This window comes from Quercus suber, unplaced genomic scaffold, assembly GCF_002906115.3.
Source record: "Quercus suber isolate HL8 unplaced genomic scaffold, Cork oak 2.0 scaffold_7, whole genome shotgun sequence".
In the NCBI taxonomy this organism is placed as follows: domain Eukaryota; kingdom Viridiplantae; phylum Streptophyta; class Magnoliopsida; order Fagales; family Fagaceae; genus Quercus; species Quercus suber.
In genome coordinates this window covers 1,613,825-1,636,513 of record NW_027069473.1, presented here as the reverse complement: position 1 = coordinate 1,636,513, position 22,689 = coordinate 1,613,825, and the positions used below count along the sequence as shown (strand labels likewise).

Here is a 22,689-nt window from a genome sequence, read left to right as displayed (position 1 = left end):
GGTGGCGTTGCGTTTGTTGTGGTGGTGCTGTGGTTGTTTGCAACAGCAATATGTCTGAGTTGACAAGACGACACAGAAGATGTGGGCTCCACAGAGGTCAAAAATTTACAATGGTGCCACTAAGTTGTGTTTCTTAGTTTTTGGAAACACTGGATTCTTGTTTTGTGTTTCCATCACTCTAACTCAAAATTTGTGAGTTTTGAGTGATGGAAATACAATGTGAAAATCAAGCCAAACAAAATTTTTTTTTTTGGGTCTCATGTGTTTTGATAATTCAGTTATGAGTTTTGAGTGATATAATTCAAAACACATTTAAACCAAACAGGCCCTTAAATACTCCTCTTAGAAAAAAAAAATAAAAAAAAGGTTTAAACTACTTTTAAACTCTTTCATTAAAATTACTTTAAAAAAAAAGTTAATTAGGGCGTTTAAAGATTTGCCAATGAAAACAAGACATGAGTCGATTTTCAATTTTGTTGTAGCAAATTTTATTAAAGTGAAGTCACACAAACTATCCTCAAAATTCAAAAAATATACAAATAAACTGAGAGAGAAAAGGAGGAGAGTGCGTGGGGGAAAATGGCAGCAAGGCAAATGGAAGACATACAGAGAAAGCTGGCGATGCTGAATTACCCAAGAGCCAATGCTCCTGCTCAGTCTCTCCTCTTCGCCGGCATGGAACGCTACGCTCTTCTCGAGTGGCTCTTCTTCCGGTCTCCTCCATCTCTCTCTCTTCTTCTTTTCTTTTAGATCTCTATCTATCTTTTTTTTGCTGAATCGATTTGCTGCAAAATCGTCAAATTCTGAATCCATTCTTTCTATCTTTTACAAAATGAAAATGGGTTTTTCGTATTCTTGATGAATTGCAGGCTACTGGGTGATAAATCACCTTTCTCACAACAAAGCACACAAGGGGACGCCATGGATCGTGATGAAGAGACTTCTCGCATCCAATGTAACCCCTCTTTTCTCATTCATTATGATTCGGGTTTTGAATAAATCTAGGCACACATCCAATTTCACAGCATAACATGCTGAAGTGGATGACTGGGAGTGGTGGACACTTTTTACATGTCTGACACTTTTCACATGGACTCATCATTTTTTTTTTTTTTTTGGTTACTACAAATGCATTTCCCTAATGCATTATGCAATGCAAACACAATAACTAACCAAAATACTAATACACATAGAAGGAACTGAACAACTAACTTGGATGGCTTCTGTATCTATGGTAGTCGTAATGCCTAGAAACTTTGCGATCTCTGCCAAATCTGCAAAAACAGAAAGTCACCATTTATAATTATAAAAATAGGTAAAATACACTGAAGCAGTCTACATAAGGCAAAGTGGGGCCACTTTGCAAATACCACTGCTTCTATGCCTACCAAAAGGACTTCTTCAAATGGAATACACCTCAACTACTTTTTGAGGCATAACTCATTGAACACCAAAAATCGCAAAAACAAAAAGGGCCATCCATAACTCACTGGCAATTAAGCAGAGAACTAACAAGTAATTAACCATCTCACCACCACACTTACACATGCCAGTCCACTAGGATGACCTTTTCCGCAAGTTATACAAAAAAAAATCTCAAGGTGGCTATCCAAATAAAGAAAGCAACTTCCCTAGGCAATTTACAAACCCAAATAGTTTTACCAAGAAATTGCATTAAATTATAACCACCTAATGCCTCATAATAGAAAAAAGGTTGTACTCAATCCACAAAACTCCCACTTTTGTGGAGTCTACAAAAGGTGATTGGTAGGTGGCCTAACCCTAAGAAAAAAAAATTAATTTGGAGGGTGGGCGGGAGTGCTGATCCCTAGGAATGCCTCATGATAGAACCAAAAATCAAATCTTTCTCCATGTTTCAGCATTTAATGCAAACTATGTCATATTTGAATATTAGCAGCTCCAAAAAACATTTCCTTTGATGACCATGTAAAACTTCCCCTCCCAAGAAAGCTACAACACTGATCTCCAAAAGCATATATAAATCAAATATGGGTTTGTAGTAAAATTCAGATCCTCAACTAGCAAAGTTTTTTTTAACTAACTAAAACAAACACAAACTCTCAACATTTTCCTTTCAGATAAAACAGAGCAACAGTCCTATCTACACACTCAATTTCACAACATATTAAAATAGTCAATTTTAAATAACAAAAAAAAAAAAAAAATTATGGGTCCNACAAATTCACTCCATACCATTTAAGAAAAAAGAGAAAAAAAAATTGATAAGAAAAAAGAGAAGAAAAATTGCCACCTACAAAATGCATTTCCCTAATGCATTATGCAATGCAAACACAATAACTAACCAAAATACTAATACACATAGAAGGAACTGAACAACTAACTTGGATGGCTTCTGTATCTATGGTAGTCGTAATGCCTAGAAACTTTGCGATCTCTGCCAAATCTGCAAAAACAGAAAGTCACCATTTATAATTATAAAAATAGGTAAAATACACTGAAGCAGTCTACATAAGGCAAAGTGGGGCCACTTTGCAAATACCACTGCTTCTATGCCTACCAAAAGGACTTCTTCAAATGGAATACACCTCAACTACTTTTTGAGGCATAACTCATTGAACACCAAAAATCGCAAAAACAAAAAGGGCCATCCATAACTCACTGGCAATTAAGCAGAGAACTAACAAGTAATTAACCATCTCACCACCACACTTACACATGCCAGTCCACTAGGATGACCTTTTCCGCAAGTTATACAAAAAAAAATCTCAAGGTGGCTATCCAAATAAAGAAAGCAACTTCCCTAGGCAATTTACAAACCCAAATAGTTTTACCAAGAAATTGCATTAAATTATAACCACCTAATGCCTCATAATAGAAAAAAGGTTGTACTCAATCCACAAAACTCCCACTTTTGTGGAGTCTACAAAAGGTGATTGGTAGGTGGCCTAACCCTAAGAAAAAAAAATTAATTTGGAGGTGGGCGGAGTGCTGATCCCTAGGAATGCCTCATGATAGAACCAAAAATCAAATCTTTCTCCATGTTTCAGCATTTAATGCAAACTATGTCATATTTGAATATTAGCAGCTCCAAAAAACATTTCCTTTGATGACCCTGTAAAACTTCCCCTCCCAAGAAAGCTTTTTTTTTTTTTTGATAAGCATAGAGTGAATTTTTTTTTCTTCATACAATATGGTATTATTAATATTTGTTCAGAAGGGACTTATCAAAAAATATTTTTTCAGAAGGGATAGTCATTGTTGGTTGCCTTTGAATGACAAATTTCAGTTTGGCTAGCTTTTCTTTTGGGAGCTTATTTTCTTAATGTTGAGATAGATAATGGCTTTAAGAAAATAAGCTAGCTTATTTGCTTAAAGCTATTTTATTCTTCACCTTTAAACAAATAAACTTCCAAAATAAAAGCTTGTCAAACACAAAAACTTAGTTTCTTATCAGATATCTATATAAGAAAGAGTTCTTGGCTTAGTTAATCTTGCAGCCGTTTTTTTTTAATATTTTTTATTTTTATTTTTATTTTTTTTTGATAGGTAGTTAATCTTTCTAATAAAATCATGAATTGGCCTAGTTATGATGGTTTGTTGGTCTTGTGGATGGTTGTCTTGACAATAATTCTTTTAGGGATTGCATTAGGTAGGAATTGTGATAGGTTTCTTCTGCATCAGGTGATGAGCTCCTTGAAGAATTTGTGTTATTTGAAACTTTTCAGTTTTACAACAAAGTTGATTGTAACCTGTTTTATGTTTTGAAACACTTAAAAAAATTGTATTATGGCTTGTTAACTCTTGCAAAACCTGGATTCTAAGGAAGATTTTGCATCTTTCTTCTAGTGTGCATCTTTTTTTTGGGGGTGGGGTGGGGGAGATTTTAGTATCCACTTTCTTCCTCTGACGTTTAATTGTTTTTTCTTAGTTTGTAATCAAGGAGAGTCCTCTAGAACTAGTTTACACAAGAGTAACTCACCAGCACTAAAACATGCATTTACTCAGACAAACCAATTTTTTTCCTGTGATTTGAAGCAAAGAGCTAAATCACACAATGTTGTTTGCCAAAGCAACCCCTCAGCCAAAAACAGGGAAGAAATAGCTAGACTTGCCTTGTTTGAAAATGAACTGAATCAACCTTCTCATATTTGGAGGGGCATTGAATACAGTTCTAGTTTGTGATCTGGGAGAGTTCTTTAGAACCAGTGATGTAGGAAAAATTGCAGAATTTGTCTATTTCTAGTTGTGGTGGATTTAGGGTTCTCATTTGAAAGAGGAGCTTGAGTTGGGATTATAAGGAAGAAGGGAAAAAAGACAAATCTATGGTGCTCATTAGCACAAGATAGAAAAGAAGTATAAAGAGAAGAGTGAGGGAGAAAAGAACTCATGAAGTCCAACATGCCTCTGTGCTCAAAATACTTTATTTATTAATCAACACCACCTATTTATAATATATATATATATATATATTTATTAATCAACACCACCTATTTATTATATATATATATATATATATATATTTATTAATCATTATAAGTACTCATTCTTGTACTAGTAGTATTAGGATTCCCAAGTTTGACTAGTAAACTAAAAAGCTAATAAAGTAATATATAAAAGACCAACTTGGACGCAAAACTATATAAACCCAAGATACTTATGCTCTGTTTGTTTCGATAGATAACGTTTTCTAGAAATTGATTTGTTTTCCAAAGAACATTTTCTGGAAAACAGACTTGTTTTTTATGTTTGTTTGCAACATTGATTTTGGATTTGGTCCTCACGTCAATAAGGCTAGTGCCTTTTTGGTGCCTCATGCCTCAGGTAGAAGGCCTTGGTGCCGTAAGTCACCTTTTGTCCTTTGACTACCTTGCTATGTCCCTATCTCAAGGAGGTCCTCTACTTTGGTTGGCTAGTTGATCTTCCTTTCTTGAATTGATGATATCACCTGTTGAAGCTGATTCCTTGAATGTTTCCTTCACATCACTTTGTGGGTCCGTGCAGGGTCTATGGGTTGTGCAATAGCTCATGGGGTGACAGTGAGCCGTGCTGAAGTTGAAATACCTGGACAAGCTTTATTCTCATAGTAATTTAGGGTGGTTATGCTTTTAATGCTTGTCCAATGAATGTTTGTATTACTGGTAGTGATTTGAAGTTGGGAATATTTGTAGTGTATCTGAGTAATAAGGAGTCTGGATCTCAAGGAGGTCCTCTACTTTGGTTGGCTAGTCTATCTTCCTTTCTTGAATTGATGACATCACCTGTTGAAGCTGATTCCTTGAATGTTTCCTTCACATCACATTGTGGGTCCGTGCAAGGTCTATGGGTAGTGCAATAGCTTATGGGGTGATAGTGAGCCTTGCTGAAGTTGAAATACCCGGACAAGCTTTATTCTCATAGTAATTTAGGGTGGTTATGCTTTTAATGCTTGTCCAATGAATGTTTGTCTTACTGGTAGTGATTTGAAGTTGGGAATATTTGTAGTGTATCTGAGTAATAAGGAGTTTGGATGTCTGATTACAATATTCTTAGTTTTTCAAAAAATGGAATGCCTGCAAATTGGGTGGAAAATAGCTCAAGATTGTACAAGGCTAGGTCAACAATGTTATGGAAGTTAGACAACCAAAATTGGATTTTATTTTGGAGAAACCAAATTGAAATCCATATAATGCTGGCGTTTCCTAAATTTTTAACAAAATTTTCTATTTCTTTTTGCAAAAAATGCTGGGGGAGCTGTGAAAAGATATAAGCTTCTAACGCCAAGCCTTCTTGGAAACAAATTTTATTATTTTTTCTTTTCATTTCTTTCAATAAGTAAACTTTGTCCCCAAAAGGCTAGTGACCAAGCCTTCATGGAAACAATAAATGTGGAACATATTTATGTTGGCATATTCATGGAAAATTAAGTTTGCAGTAGAAGATAGACTAGATGATATTAGAGAAAAAGGATTAGAAAAATGATGATTCAAAAGATTTGGATCAGACTGCACAGTGCATCTAGGTGAGATTCTAATCTTTTTTTTAATACATAAGAAGAACCAAATGTGTGGATCATATGTTTTATTGGAATATCATGAACTGTAGATTATATTTGAATGTGGCAGACCTTGTTGTCATGTGAATTTCCTCAATTTTTTTGCTAAATACATTTTCCTCTTTCAGGGACGAGGAAGCTATGAGGACCGCACTGAAATGCTTCATCTTATTGTAGATCTTGTGGAGGCAAGCATCTATGCTGATAATCCAGAATGGAGGTTGTGATGATTCTGACTTTAATGTTTGGTTGACAACTAAGTTTTCATGTTTGGTGAAGATCAATCATGCTTCATAAAACTATCAGTGACTTGTATAATAAATGCATAATATTTGCTATCTGATTTCTCAAATTTCTTTGAACCTGAAATCTGGTTTGCGTTCTATTGCAGCATTGATGAGCAGATAGCAAAGGATATACAACTTATAGATTCTATTGCAGAAAAACAAGCTCAAATATTCTCTGAAGAGTGCAAGTTGTTCCCTGCAGATGTTCAAATTCAATCAATATATCCACTGTAAGAATGTTCTTATCTTATTCTTAGTTTTTCAAAAAATGGAATGCCTGCAAATTGGGTGGAAAATAGCTCAAGATTGTACAAGGCTAGGTCAACAATGTTATGGAAGTTAGACAACCAAAATTGGATTTTATTTTGGAGAAACCAAATTGAAATCCATATAATGCTGGCGTTTCCTAAATTTTTAACAAAATTTTCTATTTCTTTTTGCAAAAAATGCTGGGGGAGCTGTGAAAAGATATAAGCTTCTAACGCCAAGCCTTCTTGGAAACAAATTTTATTATTTTTTCTTTTCATTTCTTTCGATAAGTAAACTTTGTCCCCAAAAGGCTAGTGACCAAGCCTTCATGGAAACAATAAATGTGGAACATATTTATGTTGGCATATTCATGGAAAATTAAGTTTGCAGTAGAAGATAGACTAGATTTTATTAGAGAAAAAGGATTAGAAAAATGATGATTCAAAAGATTTGGATCAGACTGCACAGTGCATCTAGGTGAGATTCTAATCTTTTTTTTTAATACATAAGAAGAACCAAATGTGTGGATCATATGTTTTATTGGAATATCATGAACTGTAGATTATATTTGAATGTGGCAAACCTTGTTGTCATGTGAATTTCCTCAATTTTTTTGCTAAATACATTTTCCTCTTTCAGGGACGAGGAAGCTATGAGGACCGCACTGAAATGCTTCGTCTTATTGTAGATCTTGTGGAGGCAAGCATCTATGCTGATAATCCAGAATGGAGGTTGTGATGATTCTGACTTAAATGTTTGGTTGACAACTAAGTTTTCATGTTTGGCGAAGATCAATCATGCTTCATAAAACTATCAGTGACTTGTATAATAAATGCATAATATTTGCTATCTGATTTCTCAAATTTCTTTGAACCTGAAATCTGGTTTGCGTTCTATTGCAGCATTGATGAGCAGATAGCAAAGGATATACAACTTATAGATTCTATTGCAGAAAAACAAGCTCAAATATTCTCTGAAGAGTGCAAGTTGTTCCCTGCAGATGTTCAAATTCAATCAATATATCCACTGTAAGAATGTTCTTATCTCATCTGTGTTTCCATTCCCCCCCTAAAGATCTACTTATTGAAGTGTATAAAACCATAGCATCATAAATGAACTTTAAAAATTTTCCTTTCCTATATAAACCAGAAAATCCCAGATTCTCTCAGTTTCAGAATTTTCCTTTTGGTTACTTATATATTGCTCCTGTACATACAGCACGTAATACTTTCTGTTACAAAGAAACATGAAGAATGATTTTGGAACAAATTCAAGTTCTTAACTATCAAAGAATGATGTCAACTATGTATCATTGCTACATGGGGAAGTCTATTTTAAGTTTCAGATGGCTTGTGTGTCTTGTCACTACTAAAAAATGTCATGAATTTTATAAGAAAATGCATTGATGATGTCTTACATTTGTTATAATAGATGTACCACTTGAAATTTGGAATATTCTAGGCATGGAGTTGGCAATGACAAATGTTGATGGTAAATTAGGGTTCTCTTGGGTTCATTTAGGACTTGGCAAGTTTAAGAAGAACATAGATTTTTGTTTGGGTGGGGGGAGAGAAAGATTCTTTTGGAAATTGCTGAAATATTATCACAAGCTTGCCCGTAGAGAATCACCACCACTACTATGTATTGCCTCTGCTATTGCTCTTGCTACTACAACTGCTCTTGATATTTCCTTTTTATTTTTTTTCGATAATTATTTTTAAATTTTTTTAAAGCTTTGCTGTTTCTGTTATTTTACATATAGAATTTTCTTTATTATGTGGCAACATGAAGTCTGCTTCTTCATTTTCTTTAAATTGTGCAATATTAGCAAAAAAAAAAAAAAAAAAAAAAATTCCTTGTATCTTAGGGTTTGTTTGGAAGCTTATTTTGCTGAAACTAAAAACTTATTGTTGAAAGTTAGTTGAAATAATACAATAAGACTCATGAATAGTACCAAAAAGTGCACGAACAGTACCGTGGGACTCACCATTTTTTCATCCCTAACGCAATCCAAACGCAAGCTTAGTTATTCAAGTAAAGAGAATTTTGTTTTTTACATGTCATAGATCATTTAATTTTTTTTTGGGGGCGGGGGTGGGAATTTCTTTTAGTGACTTTTTCCTTCAGATTTAGTAACATTCTGTTCCTATAATCGAAGTTCATTTGCAGGCCAGATGTTTCTGAGCTGGAGACTAAGCTTTCAGAACAATCTAAGATACTGTTGAATCTTCAACAGAAGGTTGATGATTTGGCATCAAAGGTTTTCTCTTCTCCTTAGCCCTAAATTGCCTTTCACAATTATTTTTGGGGAGCTTCTTGTGAATTTTTTGTACTAAGAAGATTTATACCTAGTCACTAAATTGATATCATCATATCTATGTTAATATTTTGGAGTTGATGATTATAAAACATGGTTAAGAACCTGTTTGTTTTTAAGGCCTTTGATTCAAGGCACTTTTGCTGTTGTTGGCGCACTTCTTAGCTTTAGCCTTTGGGATTTATGGTTTTCCAACAATTTCTTGTTATTGTCTTATATCACTATTACAAAAAAGTAACGTCTAGTCAAACATCTGTTCCTTAATATCTGATGGTTATAAAACAATTACTTAATACTATTAAATAAATACCACCCTCTGTGCTTTTAGTAAATACCACCCTCTGTGCTGGCAAGGCAGCTTTGGTCGCCATCAAAATGGTTATATTTGGTCCATCGTTCCTCATGGCTTAATGTGGTGTCTTTGGAGGGAGAGGAATAGTCGTTGTTTCGAAGATTCTGAGAGATCTATTCCGGACCTTAAGCTTTTCTTTTTTAGAACTTTGTTGGGTTGGTTGTTTGCTTTGCAAAACAAATCTTTCCCTTCTCTTTTTGTTTTCCTAGATTCTTGCAATTTTTGTGTTTGATCTGTTTGGCTCCTTGTTCACTCCCTGTGTACTAGGGTGTTTCCCTTTTGATATCAATATATCTTATTACTTATCAAAAAAAAAAAATTTTTTTATCACGTTAAAGTGATTAAGTCAAATAATTTTAATGGCTTGGAAAAATTTAGTTTAAATTTTCTTCTTCTCCCACCTGTTTCTGGCATGGGAACTCCTTATATTAGGGTAAGGATATTGCATATCTTGTGTTCCTCAGATTCCTATTTTGGCAAATACCATCCATGGAGTTTTCCAAAATTTTCTTGTTTAGATGAAAGAAATCCTAACTCATTCCTTCCACATTTTCTTATAGTTTATGGCACAAAATTTAGACATTTATTAATTTAAAGGTGTAAAGAATTCCTCTTCAAGTAGCATTAAAACCTCTATAGCTTTTTGTAATTCAATTGAAGCATATGTTTTAAGGTTTGAGTTGATGACTGCGGCCAGTGGCTTCTCTTTTCCCTTGGGTTGGACCATCTCAGAATTTAGTTTGTGTTTTGACATTTTTTGTTTTCATTTCAGGGCATTTCTCTTGAATGTTCTCCATGTAGAAGAACTGTGCCCGTTTGTGCATTTAGTAATTTCTGTTAGCTTAAAAAGAAAAGAAAAGAAAATATTTGAGGAGTATTACTTGTTTTTTGATAAGTTTGATGATAATTGTTACTTGTAATTAATAAATTATTTTTGAAATCTTGAGATAATTCTTTACTGATGACAAGTTTGCGTTCCCTTGGGCCGTAGCACAAGTCTGAGAGGGGTAGGCTTTGGTTGTAGTACAGCATAGGATTGGATCTTGGCTAGAGGAAATAAGATAAAATTAAGTCAAGATGTTTTTTCTTTGGTCTTTTTCCCTTTGACTTTGAGCATTCAATATATTATTTAATACCAACTTCTTATCTTTCTGATGCATTCTGATCCACTCTGTTTCTGACAACGTGTAATTTTGACTTTGTTTGCTATTTTTTCTATGTACTCTGAGATTTGTCTGGTATTTATGTATGGTTTGTGCTTCTTCCTTTTGTCTGATTCTGATCGTTTTTTTGCCTTGTGCATTCAGCATGCTTACAACCCAGATGAGGAATATGCAGGGGTGGAATCCCAATTGCGGGCACATTTGGAATCTTTTCTAGAAACTGCAAGATCATTCAATATGATTTACACCAAGGTCTGGCATGCTCTTCCTCTCATTAACATCTTGCTTTTCTATTTTATTTGTACCAACCAGCAAAGAGTGGTTGTGCTATATACTTGTGATTCTTTTTTCTTAATTGCACATTCACATTATGGTTTGGCTTTTACCATTTGTTGCAGCCTCATTTTAGTTGAAAAGGTTCTAAGATTAAAATCTGTTGAACTTCTGCAATCCTATGGAAATTGTTGACGTTTATTCTTGATACTTAGGATCCGTTTGGATACCGCTTATTTTGCTAAAAACTGAAAACTAAAAACACTGTAGCAAATAAGTGAAAAATGCGTGCTGATTATTTTTGGGTCCGAGTACTATAGCTCAGCTAAAAACGCGTTTTTACTTTTTTTTTTTTGTTTTTTCTTCTATTAACTCCTCACCCACCCTAGCTAACACTTGTGTCTAGAGAGTTCCACGCCCACCAGAGAAAGGAAGAGAGGAAGACCTACATCTCAGCGATGCCGACGAAGAGCTCAGAATGTAAATCCACGAGGAAGACAACCTAGTTGGACGCTGGTGAAGAGCCGATAAAGACAACCCAGTCTGACGCCAGCGAAGATCGGGTTCCCTCGGTGGTGGTGGATGGGTTGATCGGCAGTGGGTTTGATGGGTTTGATATGGGAAGTCGGTGGTGCTGGGTGAGGTTGAGATTGGTGATGGGTTTGATTTGTGTTTGCTGGGTAGATCCGTTTGATCGGTTGCTGGGTTTGATTAGTTGCGTTTGCTGGGTTTGATAGGTTGATCGGTTTGATTTTTTTTCACATGGTTTTTTTTTTTTTTTTTTTTTTTTCACATGGGTTTGATTCATATGGTTTTGGTTTCACTGTTTTGATGGGTTTGTTGGGTCTCAAGAACATGAATAGTCATGTTCTGGGTTTGATCGGTGAAGAACATGAAGAACGGTGCGTTGAAGGAAAAAAACGCTACGTGTTTCAGTTCTCAGTCTTGTGTTTAATTGGAAGCTACTGTAGCAGTGGGTCCCATGGATATACAAACGCAAAACGTGACCTTTAGACACTATCCAAATGCATACTTAGGAATCATCCCATCAAACTATCTTGTTATGCTAGTATGCGTACATTCGCATACTGTACTGCAGTTATTGAATATATTTATGTCTTTGTTTTTTGGTAGGAAATTCGGCCCTGGACACACATGATGGAGGTACCACAGCTCCATGGGTTTGGCCCAGCTGCAAATCGCTTATTGGAGGCATACAAGATGCTTTTGAAGGTATCTAACTGCTAATCTATTGATGTTTTTTTATCTTTGATTATATGCTTTTCCTTTCATATGGTTTTGATAAATTTATATGCAAAAAACCATTTATATGCTTATTATCTCATTATGTGGATTCTTTGAGGTTCCTTTCAGATTAGAGTCATTAGACTAAGACTTAAATAAGCCCAGCTAAAATGCTGATGGCAATTTACTATACCAATATAGTATACTTTATATAGTATGATACTTGTATATTTTGATATTAGCATATTTGGATATATGATAATGCAATTGCTGATTGCATCTTTCCTGAGTTTTCATTTCCCTTATTATACGTATCTATGAATTTAATTTGTCCTAGTTTCTCATCTCTTCCATAACTGTTTCTGTCAATACTTTGTGTTTGCTATTGATGTGATGTATGCACTACTAAGCATCCACTCAATCAACAACTTCACCTCTTAGTTTCTGATCCCCTTTTCATTTCTTTAAAAATCCTTTTCCTTTCCATGTGCGTGCACACAAGTGCATCCTGTGAGGAGGGGGAAAATATACCCTGTTGCGGGTATATGTTTCCCCTCTCTCACAGCTGGTGGGTCCCACCAACTGTGAGAGAGGAGAAGCATATACCTGATGCAGGGTATACCTTCTCGTGAGGTGGGGTCTGCTTGGATCCATTGTGATGCATGCAAGCATTCCCTGCTCTTTCCATCTAAAACCCATTCACCTATTTACTCTCCCTCCTTCCCTGTCTTTCTCTATAAAACTTTTTGTATACATAGAGATAAGTATACAGCTCTAGCAGTTTGTGAAACTATCACACATTCAGGGTCTCCCGACATTGGGGTAACATAAGGTTACAAGGCTGTTGATTGAGGCAAAGTCTCAATTATGCTTTTATCTTGGATACAAGTTTTATGACAAAATTACATCTTAGATTGAAGAGGAGATTGTGGAATATATGCTTTATACGAGCTCTCAATGATTGGGAATTACAATATGTGGATTAATTGTTTGATACTTTGTATGCTAATGTCCCAAGAGAAGAGGGTCCTGATTGTTTGACCTGGAGATTGGCTAGCAAGTCAATTTAATGTTTGCTCTAAATATGGTTCTATTGGAGTGTGTTTTCATTGGAATACTGTGGAGTAATAAAGCTCCTTGAAGGGTGGCCTTTTTTGTATGGACATCTGTGTGTGTAATTTTGACTTGTAACAATCTGACAAAGGGAAGCATAAAGCCATAACTCAGGTGGACTGGTATTGCTTGTGTAGATGTAATGGTGAGAATGTGGATCATTTATTAGTGCATAGTGATATAGCTCAGAAACTTTCACGACCTGAGACTCAATACGGTGAAATCTCTAGGTCTGACTAGCCCAAAATCACATCAATCACACAAAGCAACTAAACGTAGTTTAGTCTATGATTGTATAGAGCCAAAAATTATTTTTTGATAAGTAATGAAAGATATATTAAATATGTGAAAAAAAAACTTAATATCTCAATTATGACCATCTAAGATTTAGTTGTAAGAAGTTCAAAACAGTTCAAATAACAAATTTATTAAAGTATCAGAATTCACATGATCCGAAGTTCCTTGCTCATGATAGAATTGAATAATGTTGGAAAGTTACCAAATGTCATGGTGGCTCAGAGTCTCACAATCAAATAGAATTCTAATGATTATGGAGGTTAGATGACTCAAGAACAAGTAGAGTTTAGTATATCAAGGAGCCACCTCAAAGTTCAGAATGTCATACCTGATGGGTACAAAGTTCACATATGTAGTACATATTCTAGCATATGGAAGAATGCGCAATAAGTTCACAGGGTGAAGTTATTCAAAATTCTCATTATCCAGCTTGAAAATGGTACATATATCCTCACCACTAATTAGGGAAAGTTCTAAAGTTCATATATCCCCATCACCATGTTGGATGAGGTCCAAAGTTCACATAGCCAAATTCCCACATATCTTTATCAAGTGGGTCCAAAACAGGGGTGGAGCCAGGAATTTTTGTTTGGGTGAACGAGTTATGGTATGGACTTGTGAAGACCTGCATGCGTGTGTGCGCGCGCGCACATATTTAAAATTTTGGACCTGGGGCACCATAAGGTAGCTTTGTCCCTGGTCCAGGACACATACTATTTGCCAGGGTTTCAAATGAAATACTTGCCATCAATTTAGATGAGGCCAAAGTTTATAATTATATCACAAGATGTGTAGACTACAAAGGTGATTACAAGAAATATATTTAAGATGCCCAAGACAAGGTTTGTGGGATTTAGGATGTACCACATTTAGCTCTTGACTAGATAACGAAGGATAAGTGAATTTATTCAACTATGAGTCCAAAACATAAGGGAAATCAGCTTAGCCAATACATTCAATGGACTGAAGTTCAAATCTGGTTTATTTCACATATATGTTCACTTCATTCAAACTCGAATTCCTAGGGGTGAAGGTAGTGACAAACTTTTTTGGTGTCTTAATGGAAGTGGGAAGTTTGATGTTCGGTCTTTTTATCATAAGATTCGAAATGTAACTCTTACTACTTTCCCTTGGGGGCATTTGGAAAGTAAAAGTTCCTAGAAGTGTGGCATTTTTTATGTGGATAGCAGCTCATGGTCAGATCCTTATTTTGGATAATTTTATGCTCTGTGATCGCATTTTGGCAAATCGTTGTTGTATGCGTTGCTGTAATGAGGAATTTGTGGATCACTTTCTGATTTCTTGTTTGGTTGCTCATTCTCTGTGGATGTATATGTTTCGGTTGTTTGGGATTGATTGGATCATGCCAGGTTCCGTTGCAGACTTATTTTTCTGTTGGTATCATTGACTTGGGAAGTATAATTCTGATATTTGGAACCTGGTTTTGGGTTGTTTAATGTGGAATATTTGGATTGAATGGAATCGGTGTTCTTTTGAGGATACAGGGAAATCTTTGGATCAGTTGTTGGAGTTATGCAGATGGACCCTTTTTGATTGGTCCTGGTGTTGGGGCCTCTTAGATTGTTCTACTATCACGGATTTTCTTTTGTCTCCTAGTATTCTTAGTGTTTGTTTGCTTATTTTTACCTCTTTTTTCTACTTGTTCACTATCGTGAACCTTGTGTTTTTTCATGCTTATCATTTTTCAATAAAACTTTTTCTTACCTATCAAAAAAAAAAAAAAAATGTCACCATGTAAGTGCTGGGCAGTAGCATAACAGTACCAAAACTAGAACAGGACAGCAAGAACCCACAGTGGAACAGCAACTAGAAATAAGTATTAACATGTGTAAAATCAAAACTGCCTTTTCTATGGAGATAACCCAGCATGTTGGAACTGAATTAGGCCTGAACATGATGCTGGAAAATAGTTCCAGCAATGGATTGAAGAGTTAAAACATAATTTCCGCATACACCTTATGATTTGAGTAAAATAAATTCATATACTTGAAAATCAAATCTGAGAAACAAAGTAAGAATCAAACGATCAAGTATGGAACTATGGATTTCATCAAAGGTTATCACCAGCAACCATAATTCATACAAAGCTGTAACCAACCAACTTGATTTTGGCATTAAGGATGAGGTTCAAATCTGAAACACCAGGAACATACTTAACAGATTGAGAACTAAGGCAGCAAACTAAGAGAGGAAGGTAAATATTTCTGGAACAGAGAAGTAACTCCTCAAGAAATAGGAACAAGACTTAGCCAAGAGAAGAAAAATCATGGAATCATCACTTACCTGAAACCGAAACTAGAATCTGTATAACTTGAATAGGTTCTGCCTTGCACCGGTGCTGTCTCCCCTTTCTTTTGAGTTTCTGCTCAAGTGAAACTCTCTCATTTCATTGAGAAGAATCTAGATTTTTAATGAAGAGGGGTAATCACTAGTCAATGCTAGGAGGTGCAGTGTCTAAAAATTACAAAGTGATCTCAGGTTTCTGCCAAATTGTGACAAGCCCCAAATTTTTTCAAAATGCATACAACTGCACTCTTATTTACCTGCAGTCGGTGCTGGTGCAATGTTTAAAAATAACAAAGTGATCCTTAGGATTCTACAAGTAAATGTCATCTTTTATTTTAATACCATTTACTTAAGATAACCTAAATCCCCCGGATCCAATGAAAATAACCTAAAATCCAAATTCTTAAAGAATAAAAAGTTAGTTTTCGCTAATGAGGCTCAACTGGCACTTCATTCTTCCATAATAATGAGATGAAAGGTGAGCTTGTGGGTTCAAGACCCAGTGGGTGTGGGTAACTCAACTATAAAAAAAGTTTGTTTAACCCGAAAAACAAAAATTGAAATTTTAGATCCCATCCTAAAATTTTATTTTATTTTTTCATTCTGATGATATATGCACAATCCAAGAAGCTTAATCAATATTTGGCTCATAATCCCCCGTGAAAGGCCTGCTTAAAACCAGTATACACTCAGAATTTGCATGAAAGGGAAAAGTTTTCCACAACTTCGTCAACTCTCTCTACAATTCTTTTATCCCACATCATCAGTATACCACTTGACACCCCAACAGATCCCAAAAATGGCCAATCTACCTGCTGACAATTCCATAAACCTTTGATCATGGTGTTGGTTTATGCAAAGGGGCAGTCCTTTTAGATTTGAAAATATTTGGTGAAAATTGAGTGGTTTACTGACAAGGTGAGATGTGGTGGAATTCCTATCATGTTCATGGCTTGCCTAGTTTTGTCCTGGTGAACAAATTGAAAGCACTTAAATTGGATCTAAAGCAGTGGAATAAGAATTTACTAATGTGGTAGGTAGGAAGAATCTTTTATTAGTGAGTATCCAGATGAGGATGTGTTTAAGGTGAATAGACCACTTGGGGGTGTTACAGAAACTGTGGTCTAATTCTTTTTATGCTGGGGGTTCATTGGTTGATGCTTAATATGGTTTGTAGAGTTATTTGGATGGAGGAATTGGTTTAGAAAATATGGAGCTATCTGGTGTAGAATATGACCTCCTTATGTCTCAAATAGAGATCTCATAAACAAAGATTTCAGCTCAATAATTGAAACCTCCACCGCCAGAAAAGTACGATTATTCCTCTCCCTCTAAAGTGTCCACATTAGACATAAGGAGGTCATATTCTACACCAGATAGCTCCATATTTTCTAAACCAATTCCTCCATCCAAATAACTCTACAAACCATATTAAGCATCAACCAATGAACCCCCAGCATAAAAAGAATTAGACCACAGTTTCTGTAACACCCCCAAGTGGTCTATTCACCTTAAACACATCCTCATCTGGATACTCACTAATAAAAGATTCTTCCTACCTACCACATTAGTAAATTCTTATTCCACTGCTTTAGATCCAATTTAAGTGCTTTCAATTTGTTCACCAGGACAAAACTAGGCAAGCCATGAACATGATAGGAATTCCACCACATCTCACCTTGTCAGTAAACCACTCAATTTTCACCAAATATTTTCAAATCTAAAAGGACTGCCCCTTTGCATAAACCAACACCATGATCAAAGGTTTATGGAATTGTCAGCAGGTAGATTGGCCATTTTTGGGATCTGTTGGGGTGTCAAGTGGTATACTGATTATGTGGGATAAAAGAATTGTAGAGAGAGTTGACGAAGTTGTGGAAAACTTTTCCCTTTCATGCAAATTCTGAGTGTATACTGGTTTTAAGCAGGCCTTTCACGGGGGATTATGAGCCAAATATTGATTACGCTTCTTGGATTGTGCATATATCATCAGAATTAAAAAATAAAATAAAATTTTAGGATGGGATCTAAAATNGCCTTTTCCTTGGACATTACCTGGACAACTAGTTTCATTGGCTTTAGGGTTCAGCTAAAATTTTCACCAGTTACTGGTCAGATATATAGATACCCCAAGCCCAACATCAACACTCCTTTGGTGAGATATATATATATATATATATATATATAAAATAACATGCACATATGGATAAATTAAGATAGGATTGCATCCATCAACGTCGGTGCATGAGTTGGCTAGAAATTAAAAAGTAAAAAAGAAAAAAGAAAAAAAAAAGGAATGGTTGTATTCGAATTGTATATACCATGTCATCCCTCTTTGTGGATTTGTACATTATGAAAAAGAAAAAAGATTTCATTGTGAGAGCATTCTCATCAAAGAATGCAAATATTTTAGCATTTAACATCTCAAAATCTTACTTTATCTATTTAACATACCATTTTACAATACACTCAACGTCAAAAGTTTTATATTTTTTTACCATTTCATTAAAATATTATTTCTTTATTATTTTTTATTCTCAATCTATCTCTTCCTGTCTCTTTCTCTATGTATTTGTCTTCTCTCAAACCCATTGCAAAACCCACCCTTCTGTTATTGTCCACACCCACTACTACTAGCCACTACCGCCCACACTCACTGCCACAGCCACCATTGCTCACAACCTCAACCCTCAACCAGCAAAATCACAAACAAAAACAAACTCAAACCCAAAAACCAAACCATAAAACTCATAAGAACCCACCATCAACCACCACCGGTCCACCACAAACCATACCCATCCAAAACCAATACCCATCCAAAACCAAATCATAAACCCATCAAAATATGCCCAAAATAGAACCCCTATAAAAACCCACAACCTGCAAATCGAACCTAAGGTGTGAGAAAGAGATAATCATAGATCTGAACTGGTGAGGGCGAGTGGGCGATGTTAGCGATGGAGGCGAATTGGAGACAAAGACAACCTAGCAACGTTGCGGCCAAAGAGTAGAGAGATCGAGTGACTAAGACTAGAGAGATTGAACTTGAGAGATGGAGGCAAAGACGAGCTAGCGACGTTGCAGACGAAGAGTTGTTATTGATCTGTGACGAGCAGACAACGCTAGATCACAGACCATGAACCACGGGAGAGAGAAGAGAGAAGTGAGATGGGAAAGAGAGATAGAAATGAGAAATAGATCTGTTGGTGAATAAAAAACTAAATTTTTTTTACAATCCAATTACAGTGAGCTGTTATTGATAATAGTTCACTGTAGTTTGGTGCTAAATTTTTTAAGATTTAGCATGTTTGATGGAAGTGTATTTTTATCATTTGAGTTGCTAAAAATGCTAAAAAATAGCATTTAGTGTATGTTTGGTTTGCGCGTTGCGTTTGGCGTTTGCGTTTTCAGCTTCTTTTTTTTTTTCCCACGCGTTTCCAGCTTTTCCAAGACAAATTTTTATTGTAGTGGCTACTGTTCATGCACAGTAGCCGCAAAGTTTGACTTTTTAGCACAAATTTTATTGTTCACAAACCCACAAATTTCACTTTTCAGCAATTTTTTTTTTATTAAAAATGGGTTCCACGATACTATTTATAGATTTAAAAATTATTTTGCTACATTGTTTTTCAGTTTTCAGTTTCAGTTTTCAGCTATATCCAAACGGACCTTTAGCATTTTTAGTACTTTTAATGGCAATGCTCTGAGACAACAAACATGAGACAACATGAAATTAGATAAAGTTCATGATGAAGTCGTGTCCATTGGCCTTGATTTCCTCAACCCCTTGATCTCTATCATGATTCATGACCAATCATAGCTTAAAGTTGCAAGCTTTACTCGAATCTGAATATTATGGTATATATCTAGGATCTTTTGATTTGATACTTCTTAATGTAGGAAGAGGATCTTGGTTTAATTTAGCTATGATGTGTGAAGTAGTCAAAAAGATGCCAGTTTTCATGCAATTGACCATTACAAAAGGGTTTAAAAAGATATTCCAACAAAGATGCATTTCTAGGCTCAAAGAGTGTAGAATATTTAGATATAAAATTCATAGAAAACGATAAAATGTGGCTTCTACAATAACTCAATGTATTGTTAGGAGTGGTATGAGTTCGAGGGTGGGGAATGGTCAGAAAATTCGGATTTGGTATGATAAATGGCTTCCAAATCATTGACCTTCAAAGTCTCTTCTCCCAAGAATTTGCTGGAGGATCATACTCGGATTTCTGAGTTGATTGACAGTGAACGTGGAGAGTGGAAAGCTGAGGTTGTGCTGTCTCCCCTTTCTTTTGAGTTTCTGCTCAAGTGAAACTCTCTCATTTCATTGAGAAGAATCTAGATTTTTAATGAAGAGGGGTAATCACTAGTCAATGCTAGGAGGTGCAGTGTCTAAAAATTACAAAGTGATCTCAGGTTTCTGCCAAATTGTGACAAGCCACAAATTTTTTCAAAATGCGTACAACTGCACTCTTATTTACCTGCAGTCGGTGCTGGTGCAATGTTTAAAAATAACAAAGTGATCCTTAGGATTCTACAAGTAAATGTCATCTTTTATTTTAATACCATTTACTTAAGATAATCTAAATCCCTCGGATCCAATGAAAATAACCTAAAATCCAAATTCTTAAAGAATAAAAAGTTAGTTTTCGCTAATGAGGCTCAACTAGCACTTCATTCTTCCATAATAATGAGATGAAAGGTGAGCTTGTGGGTTCAAGACCCAATGGGTGTGTGTAACTTAACTATAAAAAAAGTTTGTTTAACCCGAAAAACAAAAATTGAAATTTTAGATCCCATCCTAAAATTTTATTTTATTTTTTAATTCTGATGATATATGCACAATCCAAGAAGCGTAATCAATATTTGGCTCATAATCCCCCGTGAAAGGCCTGCTTAAAACCAGTATACACTCAGAATTTGCATGAAAGGGAAAAGTTTTCCACAACTTCGTCAACTCTCTCTACAATTCTTTTATCCCACATCATCAGTATACCACTTGACACCCCAACAGATCCCAAAAATGGCCAATCTACCTGCTGACAATTCCATAAACCTTTGATCATGGTGTTGGTTTATGCAAAGGGGCAGTCCTTTTAGATTTGAAAATATTTGGTGAAAATTGAGTGGTTTACTGACAAGGTGAGATGTGGTGGAATTCCTATCATGTTCATGGCTTGCCTAGTTTTGTCCTGGTGAACAAATTGAAAGCACTTAAATTGGATCTAAAGCAGTGGAATAAGAATTTACTAATGTGGTAGGTAGGAAGAATCTTTTATTAGTGAGTATCCAGATGATGGATGTGTTTGTGAATAGACCACTTGGGGGTGTTACAGAAACTGTGGTCTAATTCTTTTTATGCTGGGGGTTCATTGGTTGATGCTTAATATGGTTTGTAGAGTTATTTGGATGGAGGAATTGGTTTAGAAAATATGGAGCTATCTGGTGTAGAATATGACCTCCTTATGTCTAATGTGGACACTTTAGAGGGAGAGGAATAATCGTACTTTTTCTGGCGGTGGAGGTTTCAATTATTGAGCTGAAATCTTTGTTTATGAGATCTCTATTTGAGTGGTCTCGGTGCTTTGGAGTTAGTGTTAGGCATTCACTTGTAGATACTCTATTTATTTTACTATAAAGTATATTAGTCAATGAAGCATTATTACTTATCAAAGAGTGTTTTTCTGTACTATCCTTTACAAGAGTTTTATGTACATAAAATCTCATCTTTATGAGTAAAAGTACTATTTATCAAAAACAGAATTGCATTATATCTAAATTCTTTTCAAATTTAGGCTTAATCATAACAGTTTACATCAATGTCAATCTTGTACTTTGGTAGTTTTTTGTCATGGACTTCTTTGAAGAAATATTTTTGCTTCTGAAGCAACTGTCATAATCACTAATTTGGATATTGTTCTGCATTGGTTACAGTTCCTAGGGAACTTGAGGAATCTTAGAGATTCCCACACAGCTCTCGCTGTTGGATCATCTGAAACAATTGCTGGTGAGCCCTCTTCTGTAATGAGAATAATCTCTGAGTGTGAGTCTGCATTAACATTCTTAAATCGTGACCTTGGAATTCTCTCGGCTTCCATTGCTCGTGAGGAAGGTGAAGAGGTGAATTTACGATGAAATTGTTACTCATGTAGCGTTGATTAGATGCAGTGTCTTCCAATTCTTTGGAGACATTTTGAAAACTGTATTAGTTTTTCTAGTTTGAATGACTTATGGAGAGTTGATGTTGGCTGTGTTATAGTTATTCATTTTAGATCTAAAGCATGTTGATGTAGTATTTGATAGGGGTGTCACCATCACCTATTGTCATACATATATATATAGTGGGAGGATTTATTTATTTTTGATTGCTAAGTAATGAAAGGATGAGTACATTAGATTTTTGTGTTAGTTCCAAGTTCACCTCATCGAAAGGAGTACTCTAACCACAAAAGGAGTGTTGATGTTGGGCTTGGGGTATCTATATATCTGACCAGTAACTGGTGAAAATTTTAGCTGGACCCTAAAGCCAAATGAAACTAGTTGTCCAGGTAATGTCCAAGGGAAAAGGCGTGAGATATATATATATATATATATATATATAAAATAACATGCACATATGGATAAATTAAGATAGGATTGCATCCATCAACGTCGGTGCATGAGTTGGCTGGAAATTAAAAGGTAAAAAAGAAAAGAAAAAAAAGGAGTGGTTGTATTCGAATTGTATATACCATGTCATCCCTCTTTGTGGATTTGTACATTATGAAAAAGAAAAAAGATTTCATTGTGAGAGCATTTTCATCAAAGAATGCAAATATTTTAGCATTTAACATCTCAAAATTTTACTTTATCTACTTTAACATACCATTTTACAATACACTCAACGTCAAAAGTTTTATATTTTTTTACCATTTCATTAAGATATTATTTCTTTATTATTTTTTATTCTCAATCTATCTCTTCCTCTCTCTTTCTCTATGTATTTGTCTTCTCTCAAACCCATTGCAAAACCCACCCTTCTGTTATTGTCCACACCCACTGCTACTAGCCACTACCGCCCACACTCACTG

The 22,689-nt window shown here is 35.3% G+C and overlaps 1 protein-coding gene across 1 annotated transcript; it reads left to right on the top strand.

Annotated features, from left to right (window-relative positions):
- Window positions 1-482: 482 nt before the first annotated feature.
- Window positions 483-22,020, top strand: LOC111983158 (AUGMIN subunit 7). The gene is made up of 9 exons (XM_065774921.1): window positions 483-713; window positions 870-955; window positions 1,006-1,073; window positions 7,111-7,280; window positions 7,452-7,577; window positions 8,719-8,809; window positions 10,526-10,633; window positions 11,789-11,887; window positions 21,554-22,020. The coding sequence occupies exons 1-9, from the start codon at window positions 580-582 to the stop codon at window positions 21,752-21,754; spliced, it is 1,083 nt and encodes a 360-aa protein (XP_065630993.1). The 5' UTR covers window positions 483-579; the 3' UTR covers window positions 21,755-22,020.
- Window positions 22,021-22,689: the final 669 nt, after the last annotated feature.